Source organism: Macrobrachium nipponense, chromosome 26, assembly GCF_015104395.2.
Source record: "Macrobrachium nipponense isolate FS-2020 chromosome 26, ASM1510439v2, whole genome shotgun sequence".
Classification (NCBI taxonomy): Eukaryota; Metazoa; Arthropoda; class Malacostraca; order Decapoda; family Palaemonidae; genus Macrobrachium; species Macrobrachium nipponense.
Window position 1 is genome coordinate 26,987,283 of NC_087215.1, and position 24,353 is coordinate 27,011,635.

The following is a 24,353-nucleotide window of genomic DNA, read 5'->3' on the forward strand; positions in this document are numbered from 1 at the left end:
GTGTTATTTTTGTGATTTGAAGGGATGGGAAACTGTTAGTGAGAAGAGTAGTAGATAGGGAACAGGACATAGAAAAAGGGGATATATAAAGACACAAACCTAAAGGGAATTTGGGCAGAAAGAACACAACATTTAGAGAGTGGAGAGAACCCATTTCTTGTCTAACCACTTAAGGAAAATTATTTATGATAATATTGATGTCCTTTGTGTTATTTCCAGTTCAAAGTTCTAATTTTTGTGTAATTGATATATATTAAGGGTACAAAAAGTGCCATCTGTTTCGGATACCTTTCTGCCTTTATTGGCATATTAGTTTTCAGCCTGCATATTGATACCTTCCCAAAGCTAAAATCACTTATCTCAGTTGAATTGCTGTAAAGAAGATGTAGTTTCCCCAACAGTTTTAATTGCAATTTTAACCTTTTCTGGGCCTGTGTGATTTGTCAGTCTTAGACTAGCTTTTATTTCAATTAAGAACTTCAGATGTCGTCATAAGTACCTGACCTTCTTGAGTTAAAGTTCTTGAGCTTCTGTGTAATGTCATGCTTCCCAGTGCCAAAGATCTTTGGTTTTATTTACCCTAAAGTTGTGAAAGTATCGTCTATGTAACATTAAGAATTGTGAATACTTGCAAGCTAAGAAAGGCTCTGGTAACATCTTGAAAATTCTTGTTTGTTCCATTTATTAATGCTGTTTGTATATTGTACATTGATTAGTAACTTTTTCTTTACTGTTTTGCAGGAACCCAGTAGCTCTTTGTTTATTCGTTTATGGACATATTTAGTTTATAATGGAGATATATGGAATGAAGGCATCTGCAGAGTTAGCATAGGTGATTTGATGACCAAGGGTGCTGATGAGGATTGGTATTTTCAGAGTTAAAACTCCCTTTTAAAATCTGATAATCTGTTAACCATTAGTACTGATTCTGACCTGCTTCAGTAGCAGGGGCTGGACTCAATAAGTCAGTTTGGGATAACTTTCTGGTTAGGATACCCAATGTTGTCTTTGATTATTTTGGTCTTGGACAAGGTCTTTGGCATTATCTTCAAAGCTATCCTTCCATGGATCTATAAACTGGAAAGGAATCAGGTTTTGCTGCAACTCTACAGGGTTTGAATATAGAATGGGGGTCATTGAAGTTTTTGTCTGAGCAACTTTTTTGTATTTCCTTGCTTGGCAATAACTTTGGCCATCATGGAGAGTTTTAGGAGGCATTGCTTTATGGTAGAATATGAGTTGAGCTAGCTAATCATCATATATCTTTGTCCAGCAGCCATATAAGTAGAGGTTCATGTTCTTTACTTTGTAATGCTGGCTTTAGTGCAAGTAAAACAATTGGCTTTGAATACATGCATACACAAAAATTGTAATATTGAATACATGCATACACAAAATTGTAATATTGTAGAATTAGATTATGAAGATAATTGATCATTCTTTCCAATTTTCTTTGTTGGAATATGATGTTTTGTTTTGCATCATTGAAGTTTGCAACATCTAGGAACTGGTAATGGTGTAGTAAATTTATGGCTTAATTAATTTCAAACTTTGGTAAGAAGTTAAGGCTTTGGTCAAGTGCTGGCTTGTCTATTAGACTCAGATATTTTTGAAAATAGGATTGTTGTGTTTGCATGTACTTCTCAAATTCTTAAAAATTGAATTAAAGATAAGTTATTCTGTTTTCCTTCAACCTTTTCCTCTTATTATTTAGAATCAGTGTAAGCAGAAGTTAATAATTTAAGAAGTAGCAGGGGATCAGTACTAATTGATTTTTCTAGCTCTAAAGGTAGGGCCCTTTTTGCTGTTTAACAGTTTAGATAGTGTCTGCATGCCATATTGTTTTATTTTTTAACGTTATCTGTACTCCATTTTGTGGAAGATGGTAAAATTAATTACATTCTTAACTCTTAACCTGGTAAAATTTATAGATTTGTGCATTTAATTTTTTTATTTTTGCAGATGTCACTTTTCTGTTCTTATTGTAGGAACGCCTGGCCCAGTTAATGGACAAAAGAAAACGCTTGCCTCCTGATGATTTGGTACAAAAGAAACGAATGCTAGATGAAAATGAACAACTCTGTCAATTATATAAGGACTTGGTAGCCACTGATATTATCTCAGGAGATGAGTTTTGGAAGGAGATAGCTGTCCAGTACAAAAATAACATGGGCCCAAATCAAGATGTTGGAATATCAGGAGCTTTTCTTGTAAGTTTTTGATAGCTACAGGTATTGTTATAAAGTTGTTTAACCAGATCAATGCATCACATACTGAAACTTGTTATGGGCTTGAATGATTTGTTCTTAGAAGGGTTGGAGCAAGAGCAGGGCTAGAGAAATTGAACATCCATATGAGAATAGGCTAAGTGGAACAGAAAAATAAGTAGATGCATTGTTTGCTGTAGAATGGTGCTAATAGTGTTCCTGATGTCCTTTTTATTTTTTTGTTTATCCTACTCCCCTACCCTATTATAGATAAACTAGGTGTGTAAGCAGTCAGTTGAGGAGTTCTGGCTGTAACAAATTTGGTTTACCTTGTAAAAAGGTCTATTTTTGCAGTTTATGGTATCCTTGAACTTAAGTGATAAAGTAATGCTTAGTCACTATTTAAATGAGAACCAATCCTGAATGTTGTGTAACATCTGTTAGGTGTACTGTGGTCTTAGGGAAAGGGGGTCTAAGAAGTTGAGCCATTTTGTAAAGTGGTAAAAATTTAAAGAAAAGGAACTTGCCATGCTGTTTCCTTTTCAATTGTCATGTGTATTTATCTTTGTAACCAGCTGGTTAATAGTAATGCTTTCAAAAACACTTGTCAAGAATTGTTTACTTTAGGAAAAAAGATTATATCCACATCCCAATCCATCTGGCATCCAGGGAGTATATGCACTTTATTTTGTCAGGGAAGATTTGCCACTTCAAGGTTGTATGCCAGCTCCCTAGGTTTTCTTGAGGGTGTTGTTGCTAATTGCATCCTGGGCTCATAGGATGGACGTTGGATTTATCAAAACCCATTTCCATTTGGCTCTGGGCAGAAACCTGTAAACCAGGCTAGATCATTGCTATCACTTAAGCCTTCAGGTCAAGCCAGGTTAGTTAGACCTTTCACTGACCACAGGATACTGAAAATGGGCATGAGCACTGACACCTTCCTAGATAGGTGAGATCTGTCCAGTACAAAATAAAACATTTGAAGTCCTCCCTTTTCCCATTTGTAAAGGGTACAATTCCAGCTGGAAAAAAGTAGCAAGTGGTGGTAGGACATGTGGTCTCATGAAAATGTTGAAGGGCCTGGAATTGCTGGTTCCCATAAGCAGATTCAGGATTTGTTGTGTTGCATTTAGACACAGTATGGAAATACAGGTATACTAACGGCAAAAATGTGTAGCTAGTACTCCACTTTCTCCGAGTTTTAACTTTGTAGCACACAAGCACTTTGATATTCTTTTGCTGGTTTTGATAGTTGTGGTAGGACAGATTGTACAGGGAGGTGGTTCCAGTGGGATTTCTACCAAAGCTTCCACAACCCTTTCCACCTCTCCATCACCATCAAAAGTAAAATTTATCACTGCTCGACAGCCCAACAGTAAGTTGAGTGCCTGTGATTAATGAGACCATTTTCTCTGGAGAGAACAACCTGTTACCTTGGCCAGGTGCTGCTACAGCTACTTTGAGACTGAAATGCAGCCAAGGGGCCAACTACTAAATATACCTGGTTCAAGTATCTTTTGATTAATGACCAAATGTCACAAGAGCTTTGGAGTTCAAAATATATATGGAATAAGAATTTTGATGCCAGAAATATTAAAGGAAAGAAGTAGGGGAAGGAGAGTTGGGTTGCCACATAATAACAGTCTTGCTTTTGCAAAGCTGGAAGACAGACAAGACTGGGGTATTAACAAAGAAAATAGAGATTTTGAGGAGGTGGGATTACAGAATTCTAAGAGCTTTTGTGTGTGGTGAGATTATTATATTGCAAATGATTAAGGAAGAGTAATTTGAAGGTAGTTCTTATGATTTTTATTCCTTTAAATAGTGTTACTACTCATAATATGGCACCATTGAAATGAATAAAAAGTGCACAATTTAAAGGAATAAAAAAGGTAACTTACTTTTTCTGTTCCTTAATAATATGGGTTGGCTAGTAGATTGAATTTTGATTGGTTGCGGGTTGATGACAAAATGGGTCCTGGAGGCATTGTGATCTAGGCCTAGTCAGTGTTTTGTTGGCTGGAGGTGGACACTTTCCTGTGGTGGCTGCTCAGCAATCAGATAGCTCACTCAGCTCCCCTTAAGGGACAGGTGGTGTTTTGCCTAAGGTATTACGGCTGAGAAAAGGGAGGGAGAGTGTGGAACTGGTCTCCTCCTTTTCTTTTATACCCTTCCTCTCTCAGTGGGAAGAGGGACAGTTAGCATTGATGCTACATCCCATTAATTTGAAAGACCCAGAAGTCTGGCAGTTGAATATCACAAGTTCACCAGATCAGAGGCTTGGGTCTCCTTCCTTTGCTCTTACATGATCAAGGAGAAAGGCCCCAGGTGAACCAAACTACCAGTCAGTTCAGAGATTTGCTCTGAATCCTTCCACCAAGAAGTAAGTCCCCCACTTGTAAAGACCGAAGGTTTGTATATTTGTAGGAACAAATGACAAATTTTTTAAGTAATTTGTATTTTTCCTAACCTACAAACCTGAGGTCTGTACATAAATGGCCCATTTCTAGCCACCACTCATTCTGCTACTTGAGCCAAAAGTTATAGTAAATGCATACTAACTGGATGGCAGGGCTTCCACCCCTACCATCGGTAGCCAACTACCAGTAACCACCTTGATATAAGTTAAATGGCTGGTTCCAGCTTCTGCTGAAAGTAAAAACCACGTGTAAAGACTGAAGGTTTGTTTGTTAGGAAAAAGACGAATTAATTTTCAAACTTTTCATTTTTTATTATGTAGTTCTTGTGTTTGGGTGATCAGACAATTTCTCTATGAGGAAGTGAAGATTATTTATAAAAGGTCTTACAAGTTCATGTAAAACAATAAGTTTAGTGTGGTGTGAATTGCTTGTTTGTCATTTTCTTAGCCTTAACGCTATTTGGGGAGTTTTCCAGTGTCAGAAAATATGGTGATGACAATGTTTTTCTACAATTGATTTTAGTCTTGGAATAATCTTATTTTTTAGACTTCAAATGAGGAAAGCTTTCCTCTTTGTCAGATGCTTTATCTTTGTTGAGAATTATAGATATGTTGTAGTTCAAGTGAATCATGAATTTGTAGATATATTGTAGTTCAAGTGAACCATGAATTTTGTTTTTCAACAGGCTGATATTAAACCGCAGACTGACGGGAGCAACGGAAAAGTACAATATAACATTACACCAGAGATTATGCTTGCTGTATTCAAGACGTACCCTGCAGTGAAGAAAAAGCACTCTGAATATGTACCACACAGAATGAGTGAAGCAGAGTTCTGGACGCGTTTCTTTCAGTCACATTATTACAGTGTTCATACAAACAGTAGTAGTGAAAATGTGTTTTCAGAATGTGCAAAATATGATGACAAAGGTAAGTTGAGTGCTGTGCTTGGTGTTGGCTCAAAATCACATTTGCGGTAATTTTTTTTATTTATAAACCATTTTCTATTTTAATTTTATAAATTCCTTTCAGAGTGGAACAGAGATGTAGAGTCAGCTAAAACTGACCCCTTGTATGACTTAAATGATATTTATGAAGAGAAGCCAATGTCGATAGACAGTGATATCAGGATTGCTGGTGCCAAGGCAGGAAGTAATATTATGCATGCCACTATGATTAAAAGGTTAGTAGTGCTGTTGCTTAAAAATATACCTATTTGTTGACATACATAATTGAGCAGTTAAGATTGCCATATATAGAATTTTATAGGATTGTACAGGGGTATCACTCCAACAAAATTATTTTAATTTCACAAATTTGAAATGCTAATTATAGAGCAATAACTACTATATTTTGATCAAATTTATATGTTGAATTACAAGAATGATTCTGGCTAATATGCTATTTTGTATCAGGTTTAACCAACAGAGTGTCGGTATTATTAAAGCACACGCATACACAGAAAGAGAGAAACTGTTAGATGAATTAGCTGCCCAGAACCCAGACAGTCTTCCTAATGGTGATGCAGATCCTGAGGTAGAAGTACAGAAAAGTAAAAAGGTAATATGTTTATTCCTTATGCTAGTTTTGTTTGTTTGTTTGTGAACAGTTACTGCAGTACTGGACAGAAGAATTATAATTTTAAGTTTTACCCTCTAGAAATTATGAGAATAAAATTTTTAGAATAAATTAATTCTCTAGTACAACATATCAGTAGGTATAAGTCTGTATATGGTAGGGATGGGAATCAGGGAAGTGTTAGACTTGATAGTAGAGGAGAGTTCATACTTGCTTCTCAAGTGTCTTCTAACACTTAGCTGACTTGCAGAATATTTTTTTGCATTCATTTACCCACTGAGTTCCAGATTAACTAGCATACAAAGTGAGGGTATCCCAATGAAAAGACAAATCTTCATCTTTTATACCGATATCTTGAGCTGCTATAGTCACTTAAGCTTCATAATTAGGTAGTTAACGAGTGTTAGTATTATTATTAATAGGGGTTAGTTTTTCCAGACCTCTGAGTCTCAAGTAGACTTCTCGGGCTGGTTCTCAGGGATCAATCCTGAGGAGGAAAAAAAAAAAATTGAGAAACCTGTCTTATTTAAAAAATTTATGATGTTATTAATTGAAAAATCCCTGCTTTCAGCAAGAATACTTTTCATTTCTTAATTTCGTAGATAAATAGATCTTTGCTGGGTCCAATTTGGGCACTCAACAAGCAAATGCTGTACTGTCATGGGTGTTTGACATCTGTTACATTTCACTGGGTCAGCATGTGGTGTTGACATCAAGTGACCATGTGAGAATCTTGTGTGTCCTATATGGAGCCTTGCTAGGATCACCTCTTTTGAGCTTTCCTCCTGTGAGGATGTCCTCCATGCATATACTTCAGTTTTTATGTTTTTAAGTTTATTTGTTGTTGGCACCGAGCCCCATTCTCCTTTCCAATCCTGGTAAATCAATGTTTTAACAGATTTTACCCAGTCTGACACTGGGGCATGTGTAATTGTTGGAGGGATAGTGCAGGCTAATTTGGCAGCTATAGTCACTTAAGCTTCATATTTAGGTAGTTAACGAGTGGCAGACAAGTCTTTTATACTGATATCTTTAGCTGCTATAGTCACTTAAGCTTCATAATTAGGTAGTTCACTGTTTCTGCTTTGGTCCCCACCTCCACCACCCCTGCTATTACTCCAAGACACTCGGTTTAGACAAAATAGCTGCTGAAGGTATTGTGTCTTTTTATGCTTTCTTGGAATATTTGGTGGCCATAAGTTTCCCACTCTTATCAATGTAGGTTGTGACTATTATTTCATTCCTGGCTGTGGATGAAATTGATGTAGCCATTCACTTGGTAAGAAGTGTCACTTTTCATTTTTTTGGCAACGGGGACAAATGGAGGGTAGGTTATAGGTGGGATCATAATACGTAAAGACTGTTAGTATATCCTGGAAAAAAAATGTTGAATTGACAAAATTTGGCAAGAATTTTTCACTATAGCAATAAAAACCTTCATTTTTGTACATGGAACTTACCCAGCAGATATATACTTAGCTATAGACTCCGTCGTCCCCGACAGAAATTCGAATTTCGCGGCACACGCTGCAGGTATGGTCAGGTGATCTACCGCCCCTGCCGCTGGGTGCAGGAATAGGAACGATTACCGTTCTAGAACAAGATTTTCTCTGTCGCGGTAGTGTCAACATACGTTGTTGCTACCTCCTGACTTGATTTTCGTTTTTCATCGCCATCGACCTTCTGGGCTGTCTTTTGCAGGGAAGTACTGGGTCTTTGGTTTGGCATACGCTTTTTATTATTTTATTTTTTAAATGAATTTGGCTTCGAAATTTCGAAAAATATATTACGTGAAACTACCGAATTTTTCGGTAGACACTTATATTTTGCAATAAGGGAAATATTGATTTTTTTGGGCACTAATACGTGTATAAGTGTTAGAACTTGATGAAGGAAATATAAGATCTAACTTCCTACTTTAGGAAGTCAGAAAGCATATAACTAGATACGCTTCCTAGAAGCTTTAAGAGCTCCGTACTAACGAGCAGTTAGAGTATTGACAATTCTAGTAGTTGTTGCATCCTCATCACCTTCTTACTCCACAGAATCTACAAATTCATATGTGCAAATTTGAAGATAAATGGATGGAGCTCAAAAGGCGAGCTCTAAAAAAGGTAAGAAGTGAATATAGTTCCCAGTGCAGTGGAGGGTGCGTCTGATCGGCTCCGTAGCGCTTCCAGGCCTAGACCTCTTCCAAACTCCCAGACCCAGTGGAGGAGGAAAGTCGACAGCCGCAGGAAGGTTAGGGAGAACCCCCACCGGTCAGGCGTCCCCTCGGCAGGTTCTGTAGAACGTCCCAGACTGCCAAAGGATAGCCATTGATAAGGCATCCTTAAAAAAGTGCGTCTCTTCATCTTACATCCGAAAAGACGAAGAATGTATGTTTGGAGCGATGATAGCGCGTTCTCTGAAAACTAAGAGAACACTGAGGCCAGCCGCTGCCAGGAAGCCGCGTTCCAGCAAGCTAGCGTGAGCTAACGTTCCCATATAGCCAGCAGCGAGGTGCGTTCCAGCTAACAGACTAGCGCGAGCCGCGTTCCTACAACCAAACGCGAGCCGCGTTCTAGAAAATTTTTCTTGGCGCAAGGCGCCTTCAAAGAGACGAAGCGCCAGCCTGGCGCAAATTGCGCCAGAAAAACAGACGGCTAGAGCAAGGAGCCTTACAGTAGAGTGGCAATCAGAACGATCCTTCCATGAACGTTTCCGGGCAAGAGGCTCTTTCTAAAAGGGGTCTAGTAGGCGCTCGGAACTGTCAGGGCGCACGGGACCTTCCACGCAAGCGGAACGTTCCAGGAGCGAGTCTCCTTTCTAGCGTGCGGAAACATTCCAGGCGCGCGGAACATTTCCAGGCGCTAGGTGCAAGGATCCAGGCACCAGAATATCCTTTCTCTATCTGCCTCGGCAGGAAAGAAGGTAGTAGAGTATCTGCTGTGTGAGAATACGATACGGCAAATCATAAGCACATACCGTAGTTACTTCTTTGCTGAGCAACTCAGTTACCAGTATCCTTCCAGGAATTTCCTAGGAAGGACTACGCTTAAAGGGATTGTTAAGAACACACCTACTTAGCTTCTAGATTTATCGAAGTCTTGTTTCGCATTATAAGAACTTCCTGAAGTTCGATAATAATTTTATAAGATTCCTTTATTAAATGGAGTAGCTGGCAACTCTGGAAGAGTAAGCCAGTCGGCTAACGAGACTGCTATCGCTTAGACACCAACGCAGTATCATGTAGGTGTCGGTCATGAGTGGTCGGTAACATGTCTCTCTCCTGCGGGATGGAATGAATAACCGTGTCTCTCCCCTACAATCGTGGTTTTAGCCTCTGATTGAGGGGATAGTTAAGCAAACATAAATAAAATATTGTCTGCCTTTTGCTAAGAAGCTTTCAATAAGAAAGATATTACAACATTTCACAATGCTGTTTACCGTAGGTAACATTTTTAAAAGATTCTAACGCAGCGGAACTCTATATTGTATAATGCTCTCATGCTTACGAAGCATTGGGCTTATTAGAGTACATGCTTAGTGAGAAGATGAATGTAGTAGAGAATTCACTTTAAGACTACGGTATGGTCAAGTCTTATGCACATACCGAGGTTAACTACAGAATTCCTAGTATCCTTACAAAGGTTTCCTAGATTAATGCTGTTTACCACAATGTGACAGTATTATAAAGGATTCTAATACGGCAGCGCGCGATATATATAATTCTCTCATCCTTTCGAGAAACGCACACAACCTTTTTAAATTCGGATATTGCTCAAGAGAAGTTGGGCGAGTCGGATGGGAAACATTCTCTTAGTGGCGGAAGTTGTTTCCCTGAATGGACTATACTACGTATATAAAAGTTTTTTCCCACTAAGAACGGAATTAACATGTGAAGGATGTCGGGTACCATAAAGGCATAGATGTTATGGCACATAACCTAAAAAGAACTAGAAGGAAGCGCCAGCCTGGCGCAAATTGCGCCAGAAGCGCCTGCCGCGCCAGAAGCACCATCCAAGATATTTTCTCGTTTTTAGCGAGTTATTAACCTAAGAGTCCAGTAGCCTCTCGGACAGCAGGCTCGGTAACGGCAGATTCGTTCCTGATTTCGTTACCCATTTAATCGAAAAGGGGTCGCTTACAAGGAATGATGAAATGATTTATTTTAATCACTTAGCCAATTCCACGACTCTCTCATATCGCAAAGAGCATCGAGAATCTCTTTTTTCGCCCCTGTTCGCGTTAACAAAAGAGAACCTATTTGGGAACAGACACGGAACGTAACGATCCTTAAGAGGTTCGATGCAAGATTTTGCATGTCCGTGAGAACCTTCTCGATCGAAGATATAACTGTTAACGTATGTCTAACACTTATTGAAAAGAGTTGTGAGAACCTGCGAAAGTCTTCTTCATAGATCTCTTTGTAAGGTAGAAGACGAACAGGCTTCCTTTAGACTGCTTCTTTTTCCTCGAACCAAGAGAGGTAGCATATAAGGACATCTTTAAATTTAAAGAAGGGAATAAACTTTAGCCCTTTTTTTTTTTTTTTTCCTTTTTTTTTTTTTTTTTTTTTTTTCCCTAGTTTATAAATTCTTAACAGATATTAAGATAACTGGGCGTCAAAGGAAGAGAGGATGTATGCCTCATTTTGGCCTTAGAGAGGTTGGATTCACAGAAGTCACGTTCTTCTCACAGCATGTTTCGTAAGGCTTTTCCAAGAGTATCTGGATATTCTATCAGAATCTATTATAAATAGACCTATAAAACCTCTCCACTCTGAGTCTGTCCGCGTGCAGACTGACCAGAAGTGGACATGAATGAGAGGTTTTTTCAAGGTAAATGACAATAGTCATGGCTAAAAAACAAGACATAGAATTGCTGCAGATCGTGCTAGATGGAATGAGGAAACTGTCCTCTTCCGATACCTCTGTGAACCACATAGCGAGGTTTTTTCTTCACTTTCAGAGGGAAGAATCACCTATGTATATATCTGCTATCAAAGAACGCAGTAAAAGGCCATACTCTGTCTCTACAAAGGGAATTAGAGATAACAGAGGATTAAGATCTTCGGGATCTTATACGATACCGCAATACGACAAGAGTAGGATATCATGTACTTCGAATGGGATTTTTTTTGTGGCCACAGATTCCGTGTTCCGACAAAATGGAACTGCTCCTCATCAAACTTCTTTGAGGAAGTTTATGAAGGAATTCTTTGTTTCTCTAGCCCTAAATGACCAAGAAGACAAGTGAATTTTTTGTGCATTGGAATCTCGCATCAGATTCAATGGAGACTCGGCAATGGGTTCTTGCCAGCATAGTATGTCTGGCAAAAGAAATAAATCCCTCTATTCCTGACGCAACGCTTTCAGATAGAAGTTTAGTTGCCCAGGCAGGGTACTTACATTTTCATCTACAGAAGAAGAGATGGTTTAACGTTTGCCTACAGAGTCTTCGGGGTGCGATGAGGCTCAAAATGCTTCCCAGAAGGTATTCAGAAGGATACAATAAGAGCTAGAAATCAGGGTTCCGCCCAATTTCAGCTCAGTCTCCTTCGACTTCCAGACTCCTTCCCTTCCTTCGGGCAAGGATAGGGAAGATTCTGCAACGAGGAACCTCATCAACATGTAAGAAGAGATCTCGTTAGCAAAAGAAGTGTTCACGAAGGATCCTCCTCGGAGGAAGACTTCTCTCTCGTATTGTTAGATATCCTGTCGTCTACTGGGTGTAGCTGACTAAAATCACCTCCCCTTGCCAGGGGCCAAAAGCTCAAAGGGGAAGAATTTCTTCCACCCTTCTCCAGTCTCCTGATAAACTATGTGGTTGTTCAGGACTCTCGGACAATGTAGCGCCAGCCCAAGCGGCCAAATGCCAATACAGGCGAAAGACGCCAGAGGCGGACAGTTCCAAGGAACTCTGTCATGGTCGGATACTGAGAAGGAGCGGGCCTCCAACCTGGCGCAAATGCACCAGAGGCGAACAAATCGGACAGATATAAGAGTGTCCGATGTGGACATTGCCAGACAGCCTAGAGACTCTTCCAAGCTCGAAGCTCCAGCAAGTGTGGAGGAAGCAAGCCAGGCGCCGAGGCGCAGCCAGGCGCGACGGCCGCCAGCAGGCGCGAGGCTCAGGCGCCAGCCGCGGAGGTCCAGCCAGGCTCTAGGCGCCAGCCAGGCTCTAGGAGCAGCAGGCAACGCTATAGGAGCCAGCCAGGCTCTAGGAGCCAACCAGGCTCTGGAGCCACCAGGCTCTAGGAGCCAGCCAGGCTCTAGGAACCAGCCAGCCAGGCTTCTAGGAGCCAAGCCAGGCTCTAGGAGCCAGCCATGCTCTAGGAGCCAACCAGGCTCTAGGAGCCAACCAGGCCTTCTAGAGCCCATCCAGGCTCTGGAGCCAGCCAGGCTCTAGGAGCCAGCCAGGCTCTAGGAGCCAGCCAGGCTCTAGAGCCAACCAGGGCTCTAGGTGCCAGCCAGGCTCTAGGAGCCAGCCAGGCTCTAGGAGCCAGCCAGGCTCTAGAAGCCAGCCAGGCTCTAGGAGCCAGCCAGGCTCTAGAAGCCAGCCAGGTGCCAGGCTCCTTCAAGGCTAGGCTCCAGTCAGGATTGAGGATCCATCCAGACGCAAGGCTCCTTCCAGTAAAGAGAAACCTAAAGCTCTGTCATGTAAGAGGGCTAGTCCCCATTGATATGATACAGGTAAGGCTCTGCCATGTAAGTGGGTCAGCCCCCATTGGCACGATCCGAGAAGGCTCTGTCGTGTAAGCGGGCTAGCCCCCATTGACATGATCCAGAAGGTTTGTCAGTCATAGGTCCCTACCTCGCTGAAACTCTTGAGGCATGCAGACTCATAGACAGTAATCATGAAGTCTTCTGCCAGGCTCCAGGTGCCTTCCAGGCGCAAGGCACCAGCCAGACGCAATGCTCCAGCCAGGCGCGAGAGGCGCTAGCCAGGAAGGAGGAGCCAATCAGGCAACCAGCCAGGCGCGAGGCGCCAGCCAGGCGCAAGGCGCCATCTAGGCGCGAGGCGCTAGACAGGCTCTAGGCGCCTGCCAGGCACGAAGCGCTAGCCAGGCTCCAGGCTTCACCCAGAAGAGATCTATATCAAAGAACGCCCTGGCCTTCTTTGAGACATTGTGATCTCCTAAGCCAACTTGATAAGTGCATTGATGATTCCTTCAAACAGCTGAGAATTAAAAGTGCATGAAGTGCGAGCTTTTCCGAATTCTTGTTCTTTCCCTAACAATATGTCATAAGGACATATTAGCTGTCACATACGGGAGATGCCAACTCTGTGGTTGACTTCCCATTATCCGAAGGATGTCAAGATAAACCTTCGAGGGATCCTTCTCTCTTGGTTGATACGTGTCTGCGGATACATTGCTGGGATAGGGAGCAGATACTGATCCTTAACTAGTGAGTTAAATTTTATTTAACGTCGTGTTTTTTCTTTGGGTTGTTTGAAAGGAGTTTGTAGATAACTCTTTTCAACTTAAGCACTAACCTCGTGTTAGGATCAGGTGATCGGGATCGGTGTTGTGCTCCTTAATTATGCCACTAGGCATAGGCAATAGGTCATGTAAGAGGCTCTGTCGAGTAAATGGATAAGACCCCATCGACAGACCCACAAGAACTCTTAGCCATAGGTCACATCCTCGCTGAGGCTCTTGAGGCGAAGCAGATTCCTAGGCATTAGCCATGGAGTCTTCCGCCTGATCAAGTAGGAACCAACCAAGGTTTTATTTATTTATTACCTACAACGTATGTTGTTTACCTGTCTATTCAGTAAATAGTTGTCTCTTTCCCACCACCAAGGTGTCAATCAGCTAAGTATATATCTGCTGGGTAAGTTCCATGTACAAAATGATATTGTTAAGATACAATAAAGTTTTGTACATACTTACCTGGCAGATATATACGATTGATGGCCCACCCAACCTCCCCTCAGGAGACAGGTGGAAGAGAAAATCTGGTTCTAGAACGGTAATCGTTCCCTATTCCTGCCACCCAGCGGCAGGGGCGGTAGATCACCTGACCTACCTGCAGCGTGTGCCGCGAAATTCGAATTTCTGTCTCGGGGACGGACGGAGTCTATAGCTAAGTATATATCTGCCAGGTAAGTATGTACAAAACTTTATTGTATCTTAACAATATCATTTTTTACAGAGGTTCACTCATTAGGCGGGAAGTACTGTCAAGAGGTCATGTGTAGTGTTGATCTCCTACCTGGAAATGTCATGGGGTTGAACTCTTACCTGGAAATTTCAGCATCCCAGTCACATTTCAGCATAGGGAAGGATGACTCCAATAACTACCTGTACATCCTCGCATAATTGATGTTTAAAATGACGGGGCCCTATGCCAGTTTGGTCAAGGTCAAGGCAGACGTATACATATACAGGGAGCTCCTTTGTGTTTGTCTGCCTTGACTTAACTATGGCACATTGCCCTGTTATCTTCAACTCACATATGTGAGGATGTAAACATAAATATTGGAGTTATTCGCTATGCTGACATGTGACTGGTAAGCTGATTTCTAGGTAGATCAACACCTGATGCAATCTCAGGACAGTACCTCCTGATGAAGGTGGTTATTGTTGTTGGAACAAATTTTCAATTTGCATTTTTCCCATATGTGCTAAGCCTTATCATGATCCCACCTAAACTTAATCTGCATTTGTCCCTGTTGCTGGAGGAACAAGTGACACTCCTTATCATGTGAATGGGTAAGCCTTACCTTCTGTTGTCTGCTGCCAGTTAACCAGTGTTAACAAGCTTCAGTGACCATACCAGCCTTTGCTGAAGGTATCCATTCAAAAAACTAAGGTTTTTATATCATGGGTAACTCCAGATAATCTTAAAACTAAAAAAATGCATTTAATCAATCTTTGATCCATAATTTAGGACAAAACTTTGCCATGACAATCATCAAACAAATATTAAATTATGTCAGTAATAAATTATAAAAAGTCAGAATTTTTCATTGGCAGGGACATAATATATTACTGAAAGTTCTACTGAAAGATTAACATGGTTCTAAATGGTTTTTGTTTTTTTGGGAATTTTAATAAAATGGTCTTGAAGGTAAATGCTTTATACTTGAACAGTGAAAGTAGGCAGAGAATACTGTGTTCACAATACAAAGTCAGAGGGGATCCCTGGACAGTTATCTAACTAGCTTTATAATATATACTGTGTAGATACTTGGTGATGAAAGCACAGAGCTGTCCAGGAGATAATCAAATGGTGCACCTGGTTGAGGAGCACTCCTTATTCACCTTAAACACTTGAAGCAGTTGCTTAATTTTATTTTTTGGTACTCTATTGTAAGGATCTTATATTATTGTATTGAAAACCTGTTATGTATTAAGTGGTAGACAGTGTATTTTCAGTTTGTACTGTAAACTGTGTAGTAGCAAGTAAATTCACTTCTTCATTTCTTGTTTGTGTATGGTAACTTGACTGTGCCCAGTTCATGTATGAATTTATTTTGGTTTTACTTAGACAGATGGTTGGAAATGTGCTGGAATTAGGTAGTAAATAACCCTTGGTCCTATAATTGTTATATTTTAGCCCATTATATAGATAAGTGATGTCCTATATATGCACTACTTGATGTTGATGATATCATTAACAGAATATTTGTGCTCACTTTGACAGTGCCCAGTTTATATGTGTGTTAATTCATTTTGTTTTACTCTGGTGGTTGACTAAAAATATGCTGAAATTAAGTATTAAATAACCCTTGGCCCTATAATTAATGTTTTAGTCCACTATAGAGATACGTAAATTCTTGATATACCAAACTAGAAGATGGTGATATCATTGACAGAAATTTTTTGGCAAAATTCAGTTTATTTTGACAGGTTTTATTTGCCGTTTTCCATCTTTTGACATGTTGCAATGAAGTACCTGTATAGGTATTAGCTTCAGATTGATACCAAAACAGTCTTTGTCATGAAAACTAAAATCATGGGAAGCAGTAAAAGAACATTTTCAAGTTCATTGGTCAGTTGGAATTTTTCAACATGATTTTAGAACTTCCCAAATCACAGTGGGTTAAGAATGTAGATTAAGTGCAGAGAAGCTTGCACTTTGATTCTAAGTTGCTCTATGTTTTTCTTTCTTTGCCAGGTTCGTTTAGAAGAAAAAGTAACATATGATGACCTTCAGGGTCCTTCCAAAGTTGAAAGTGCCTCACTAACCATAAACCAGACACATCGGTACTTAATAGGGCCTACAGAATACGCCAGCGTACAGAGACTTGAACCTCGTCAGGCAAGTTGCTTTCATAATTTTTTCCAGCTTATAATGCTATGGTTTTTTCCAAGAGACATCAGGAATGGGTTTTTAGTTCATTTAGATATGTAGGGTGTTTGTACTTACTTTCCAGAAAGTTGCTTTGTTTTATGATTTCTCTGGACCTTGCTGTCAGTGGCTTTATCTTTCAATTTGGAGGACTATATACAGTACAGTTAATATAGTTTTGTTGGCATAGCACAGGATTTTAATAGGTAATTGGCAGCAGATGAGCTAATTTATATACTTATGTTATAGGTGTTTCATTAGATAGCCTGTTATGAAGATAGTATTAAGAACACCTTGTTTGTTGTTTAGTGGTGCTTATTTATCACAGTTAATGTCTGTTGGTTACATCTGTAGGTAAGCATTTTGCAACAACAAATGGTGGCCACTGTGTGCAACTGGAAACCAGATTTGCCAAATTCACAAGATCCAGATGCTGCTTATATGAATCTTCAGCAATTTAGTGAGATGTGTCGGAGAGGTAGAACAAGTGGAGGCATTCGGTCAGGTATGCTATATAAATTTTGGTAAGCATTATTTAGTTTTAGGATACCTGTGTCCTAAACATGATGCCAAAGTAATTGGTTTTCATTTAAGACTCTTCCAAGAGCTTTTAAACTTCATTAATTCAACCATTATGTGAAAATGTTATTGATGAGGCCAACAAATGGAAGGGTGGAGGAAATCAGAAAAACAAAAATGATGAAAATGTGTTTTATAGCTAGATGTGGCATATGGTAACATGCACATGAAGTACTGTATCTTATGTAAATTCAGTTACAATAAATTTTGAGAAAGTACCTATCATCAGAATTTTCAAATGGTACCTTTTCCAAATTAATACGAGACATTCAAGGTTGAAGGCGAGCTTGGTAGCTTTGAAACTTTTATCCAAGTAACTTTGTAATTTTTAACCCATAGTCATGGTACTCCAACTTTAGAAGCCTCTTTCAAGCTGTAACTTTAAAGTTAACTTCAAACTACATTTCTCAACATTTTTCAACCAATTTCATAAATTTTTCACAGCTGGTAGGTAGGCAGCTTTTTAATTTTTTTTGGCTATGGAAAAAATTAGTTATTTGCAACCGATGATATTTATTAAGATATATTTGATTGACGTTTATGACAAGTGCTTTGTACCATATTAATTTCATTCGTGTAGAATAATATCTGTGGAGTAGGCAATATTGTGTAAGGAAAAACCCCAAGGGTCTTGGAAATTATTTTGCTGCATAATTTAAACATAGGATGCTCTTTTTATTGGAATACATTGTATTGCCATGTCCTGATAAAGATTATTCACAAAATTTGACAGAAATAAATTAGACCAGGGGAATTTTAAACATTTTAGTACTAATTGACTAGTATGAGGATGTGCTTTTATATTCTGGGTTTAGGACCTTACTACTGGAGTGATGCTTACAAAACCTTCCTTTATTCCATTGTGTGTGTGTGTGTGTGCACGCACATCAAGGGTTTTATTGCAATGCATTCATGAAGGAATATCAAACTAAATCAACCTAATTGGATAAAAACTTTATTAAAAATTTCATGTAGATACTCGCAATAGTATTGATGTTTTAATCTTAAAAGTGACTGTGAAGGGATGGACGAGTCTCTATTGCTTCACTCTATCTTTCAGGTGATGAACTGCCTGGAAAATTACACAAAGAACTTACATTAGTTTACAGTAGTGCAGGAGAACTGTTAAGGCATTTTTGGTCTTGTTTTCCTCCAAGAACACCACAATTACAGGAAAAACTACACAGAATGCATCAGACCCTCTGTCGTTACCATGAAAAAACAATTAGACCATTTCGGGTAAGTGTGCAATGTGCTATTTTCAAGTTTACTCACCATATTTCACTGCATTGATATTTTTGCTTACTAGTGGAGTAAGCCTACAAAATGCTTTTTTGTTGGTCTTGTTGTGGGGTAGGAAAGCCCTAAGGAAAAGCCTAAAAAGATTTTTTTGCATTGTGTTAAAGATAAATTTAATATGCTAAAATTCCTGTATTAAAATGAAAGTGTACAAAATAAATGTGCACGTTAAACAGTACAGAACAATTATTTGTTCCGACACGGCATACAAACCTTCGGTCCTTTTACAATAGGAAGGTACTAGCGGCAGCTGGATAGGTCGTAAGCTTTCGAACAAGGGGTTCGGTAGTTAACTGACTTGTCCGGACAGGCACGGCGCGCGCGCGACTGGTAGGTAAACAAAACCACTTTTGCTTTCGGCCTGCTGGCGTGTGGACGTGTATCATCGCTCTCTGCCCGCTTCATCGTGCGCTTTGTTCGCATGATTGTGTTTTTCTTTTTCTAATTATCTAGTGAAACTGAATTGTAAGTACAATCATTTCATTGAATTCAATTGTGAATTAAAGGATCTTGGTGTCACCACGCCCTCCGATTACCCGAGTGCCGGGACTGAAGGGCGTAAGTGCGGGAACTCATTTTCCCAAGAATGATCCTCGTATTGCGTATGCTCGGTGCCGAGGGCGGGAGCACTCGCTCAGAGCGTATATTGGGTTAGAAATGTGTAGATGAAAATCGTAAGTAAGTGCTCTTTTCATTTATATTTTTTTGACCTGTATGCCCGTTGCCGAACGAATGCGCTCGGCACGGAAACTTATTTAGTATGGAAGTGGAATCGCAAGTACAGTATTCTTTTTCATTTTCATATATTATTTTAATTGTAGCAATACTCATTTTGGATCAGTTTCCGAGCTTACCCGGAAATTGACCCTTCCCCCTTTTTATTTTTGAATGAAGTGAAATCGCAAGTGCAGTTCTTTTTCATTTTCATTTTTTATTGAGATTGCATTGTTTACTGGGATCAATGTTTCCGCGATTCCCGGGGATTGATCCTTCCCCTTTTTATTTGTATGAAGTGAATCGCAAGCGCAGTAGTCTTTTCATTTTCATATAATTTTGATTGCATCAATTCATTATGGATCAAGGTTTCCAGGAACCTTGATCCATAAAGGTAGGAATTGATCCTTTCACCCTTGCGCTCGGTACCTAGGGCGCAAATGCGCTCGATCCGAGCCCTTATTCATTGTGAAGTGAATCGTATGCAAGATGCATTTTCATTTGTTCCTTATTATTGATTGCATCAATATTTATTTGGTTCAAGTTCCGCTCAGTCAGGGATTGATCCTTATGCCCTTGCATTCGGGCCGATGGCACGATTGCTCTCGGGCTCTTATATTGTTGTTGGGTACATGGGTACTGTGCGGGGGGGGGGAACGAGACCCCCCCCCCCCGCTCAGCTCCCACAGATGGCCCTTCCCCTTGGGGGGGGGGGGGGGGGGGGAGGTTATCGGCGTTCTTCTCCTCGCCCGATCCGTCGAGCGCGGGGGAGGGCGCTCGGTGCCCGATGTACAATTGTATTAGGGGTCTTCCACTCGTTCGGAGAGGGCTCGCCCCCCCGCGCGAGGGGACTTCCCCCCCACTAATCGCTACTACTGTTATTTCCGCAGGTGCTACTGCCACGAGGGTGGACCTTGGTGAGGTATGGGCGTCCTTCCATTTGCAGGGCGTGCTAGTGTCCAGGGGCTGCGGTTCTATGTCTGGGCCTACTGCGGTCACCATGGAGTGGTGACCACGCAAACCAGGTGACGACGTCCCTCCTCACCTGGTGTACTCGCCTCACGTGGTAACAGTCTTGCCTACAGCCGCTGTGAAGTGCCGTTCGCCGTACCGAGAGGGGGGCGTGCCAGCCGACCGCTCGTGGTTGCCGCGCTGCAGCGACCACACTTCCGCTGCCCTAGAGCTCGCCCCTGGACCTGCCGCCGGTACCAGGATGTTGCTAACTGCTGCTCCACCATTCTTGTGTTTCCGGTGATGCCTGCCGTACCTGCCGATTATTCTGGGCTGACTGTCCATGCAGTTGCTGCGCTGGCTGTCCCTGCTGTTGCTGCGCTGGCTGTCCCTGCCGTTGCTGCGCTGGCTGTCCCTACCGATGCTGTGCTGGCTGTGCCTGCTGTTCCTGAGATGCCCATACCTGCTGATGTCGTCCCTGTTCGTGGTGGTACTACCCCAGACTTTGGTCTGTCTGTACAGGTGCGTCCGGGCCCTGTGGCTTCGGCTACAGCAGCCCTTCTCCGCCCTGGATAGCAGATCTTACGTCTGTCCTGAGGAAGCTGACGAAGAAGAGGAGGAAGGTGTCGTCGTCGTCGTCTTCATCTTCTCATCGTCGTCGGCTGCCGCCTCTTCCCCTTCGACTTCTAAGGCTTCACAGCCGAGGAAGAAGAAGGTTGCCTCCTCCTCCTAAGAAGTCTCCCTCGGGAGCTTCTCGGGACCGTCTCACCTCGGTGGGACGGGAGGGTTCCTTCCGCTGGTCCTCCTGCTCCTTCGGGAGCGGGGCCGTCTCTTCTTCCGCAAGGAAGAAGACTACGGGGACCAGAGGGGTACCGGCTAACACCGGTACTTCCTCGCCTGGTGTCAGTGGTTCTGCCACTGCATCAGGGTCCGTCTCGGCCTCTCGTTCGCGGAGGTACCGAGTGTACGGTCGCCTACCAGCGACCGGGCAGCCAGGAACCAGACCTCTGAGTCCGCTCAGCGTCAGGTTCACGGCACGGGGCGGAAGACTGGTGACAGCCGCTCAGGCGACTCTCACCAGACCAGCTCTCACTCTCGCGGCGAACAGCTGGCTACCCGGGACGTGACGGTCCACGACCGACCACGGACTGAGGCTGGGAAGAGGTCCTCCCGTTCGCCGGTGCCAGCCACGGCTGGAACCAGCGACGTGACGTGCCGTGAGGACAAGCACCGGTCTCACTGTGACAGTGGAGCCTGCAGGTCGCCTGACCGTCGCCCTCACAGAAAGCGACCGGGTATGGCAACCAGCACCAGCTCTTCGACACTCGAGATCGGGGCCGCTGTGCTCAGTCCAGAGCCGTTCTCCACAGCGAGACGGTTCGACCAGGCCTGCAGCTCGATCGCCACCGCGGAGGGTTGACGATCGCCTGCAGCCCTCCAAGCCTGCTGGTTCTGCCAGCGAGCAACGAGGGAGCGTCAGGTCTGCCTCTCCCGTACCTTCAACCTACCTCATGGGTTACACCGGGAGGAGCGAGGTATTGAGGAGTGATCGTGAGGGGTGCGCCCCTCATGATCCCACCACAACGCCCTACCGTGCCAGGGCACTTGGTTCTTGGACCGGCCAGGACGTATGCGCAAGTGCATGGGAAGGACGAGAGGGTGTCGCTGTTCCCCCTTCTTAGGAGGAAGGTTCTCGGAATATGCTCTTGTTCGAAGGGCTTAACGGACCCACTCTGCAAGATGCTGTGACTTCCGAGATCCAGAGGAACTTTGCCGAGGTTACGGCGCTGATTCGTCAGCACAATGACCTCGGGGAAGGATCGCCGCTCCCACCAGCAGAGCCACGTCTCGGCTCGAGTCGTTTTGGGGCCCGAGAGGGAACCCAAATCGACGGTGGGTCTGCCGCGATCGAGCTTGCCGACTGTGTTGAACCAGGTAGTCTCTCGTCTCCGGACAAGAAGGCTCTCTCAGTTCTGGACGGTCGAACAAGCACTTATCTAAACTCCTACTGCGACAGAGGCGTTTCTACTGTCTTCGGACACCGTATTTAAATACCCCTTCGGTCCTCCTGAGGTTTCGACCTCGACGAGGACTGGAATGAGTCGGAGCGGTATCGGCTCTCTCCTGTCAGGTGTCGATCAGCCCCACCCAGACGACGTTCACAGTGGCGGCAGACACTTACCTACAGTATGAGTTCGTAACCCTCCTCGGGAAAACGTTTTCTCCTGACGATACGTTTTCCCAGGCTCTGAGAGGCCATCGCCGTAAGGCGATGGCTGCTCCTTTTCTTCTCCAACTGCTAGATCCGCTGGGAAGGCGAGCCAGTATCCAATTCCTCCCCCCATTCCCTCTCTCCTTACGGCTACGAGGGAAAGGGGAGGGATCCTACAGAGATTTCTCTGTAAGATCCCACGTTAGGGGCTGCGCTAGCCGGGACCTTCGGGTCCTACCTGACGTAAGCCCCGGTCATGAGGAGGGATCCTGCCCCTTTCTCGATTTCTACGGGAATCGAGAGGACCACCAGCCGATATCGTCTGACGAATTCGGTGGGGGGTTTCGCAGAGTGCTTAGAATTCTACGGAATTTCTAGCGCACTCGGAAGTGTTCGAGTTTTTTACGATCTTTAAAACAAACTTAGGCGAGACCACGGTCCAGAGTGAGCGAGAATCCCCGATAATTGTTACACGATAATCGGGAACCTCGCTTATTGCTCGATTCCTGTAATTTCTAGCGGATTTGGAAGAAGACTGCTGCTGAAAGAAGAGTATCTCACAGTAGCGCTTAACCTGGAATGAAGAAGAACGGACGGGAACTTCCAGTTTGGCTTGAACTATCGTCTTCGGTATTCTGTTCACCATTGAAGCTTTCCTTCGGGAAAGACTTCTCCTTCACTCTCTTGACTAGAGAACGAAGGCGGTCGATCTCCAATCCTTATTCTCATTCCTATAGGGGAAAAGATTTTAGGATGGAGGTCGTGGTATCAAGAACCTACCAAATATTAAAAAAAAAAAAAAAACTAACGTACATTACCCTCGCGACATGATTCTTTAACAGTTGAATTGTCCGTGGGGTAGCGCATACCGTAGTTAACTCTACGGTTTGTGACCGAGACGAATTGTATCTTAATTGAACTGCAACTCGGGGTTGCCTGCAACCTCCCAGCAGTTATCAGTTTCGATTTTAGATACTTGGTATTGTCATGACAACACCAATTCAGCTTTGTATTTACCGAAATCCGTTTCGGTTTTAAATATAATTGCTCGAGCGTATTCTTTATGCTCGATGGTTCTAGCCGAACGCATTCCTTCGTGGAATAATGGATTACCTGGCAACTCAGGATGACGAGTCACCGAGAGCTACTGCGTATTGAACTGCCTGATAGCGGCTCAGTATCAGCTAGGTCTCGGAGATACACGGTCGGTTACGTCTCTCTCGCCCCTGGTTGGATTGACTACCGAACCGTATCTCTGCCCAACATCATGGACTTAGGTCTCTGATTAACGGGGATTCTCGCAATAATGAAGGACCATCTACTGCTGTGACGCTCGATTTCATCGCCGGCGACATTGCGAGAATTTTCAACAGAGATATCTCTTAGACTCTTTCATCTTTCTGTTTACCGCACGGTAACAGAAGTCTGTACTAGTCAACCGCTGCATCGCACTGCGATAATGCGAATGAATTTTTGCAGACATCTGAGTTTGTCTTCAAATATCTTGTATTCGTAGGTGTGCAATTTCATTGCTCGCCCCGAATTAACAGATATGTCAGAAGACATCGCCTACTCTCCGACCTGACAGCTCTACTTCCAAATGTTCAGCCCATGAGAAGCAGTTCTTCAGGCAGTAGTTTCCCTGTCTTCATTACTCGAAGCGCTCCGCTTTTATTTTATTGCAACTACGATCCTCACCGACAGCAATGAATAGCGGTTAGCGTTCTCAGTCTTGGTAGCACAGGTTCAGAATCTTGAGAATCCTTCTCTCGGTTCAGCTGTGAAGACGTAGGTTGCATTTTCTGTACACCTTCGTCTTCAACGTCACATAGTGTTGTTCTCCTTACCCGAGAATCAACTATACTATGAGATATCTTGCCATCAAGGACCTCGGTCTCTAGAAGGCAATTGACTTTCGCCTGTTGGGCACATGCCTTAAGAGAGTCATCACCTTGCCTTCTGGCATCGGTGACGAACAAATTATTTGTTTAGTCTCTTGGCATAACCCTGTTAAGGCGAAGGTCACGTGACTTGCTCGGATGCTTGGACAACTTGCCTCCTACCGAACGCAGTCAGTAGGCAGCTGTCAGAGCGCCCAAGTCTGT

General features: G+C 42.8%; 1 protein-coding gene across 5 annotated transcripts in view; it reads left to right on the forward strand.

The window, feature by feature from the left end:
* The window catches only part of LOC135200090 (general transcription factor IIH subunit 1-like), a 51,193-nt gene that overhangs the window by 17,823 nt on the left and 9,017 nt on the right, over positions 1-24,353 (forward strand). For all 5 annotated transcript variants that reach the window (XM_064228407.1, XM_064228405.1, XM_064228404.1 and 2 more), the window contains 7 exons: positions 1,989-2,210; positions 5,316-5,559; positions 5,662-5,812; positions 6,045-6,189; positions 16,320-16,463; positions 16,848-16,998; positions 18,133-18,311. In XM_064228407.1, the coding sequence (XP_064084477.1) occupies positions 1,989-2,210; positions 5,316-5,559; positions 5,662-5,812; positions 6,045-6,189; positions 16,320-16,463; positions 16,848-16,998; positions 18,133-18,311 (1,236 nt within the window). The remainder of the gene's footprint in view (positions 1-1,988; positions 2,211-5,315; positions 5,560-5,661; positions 5,813-6,044; positions 6,190-16,319; positions 16,464-16,847; positions 16,999-18,132; positions 18,312-24,353) is intronic.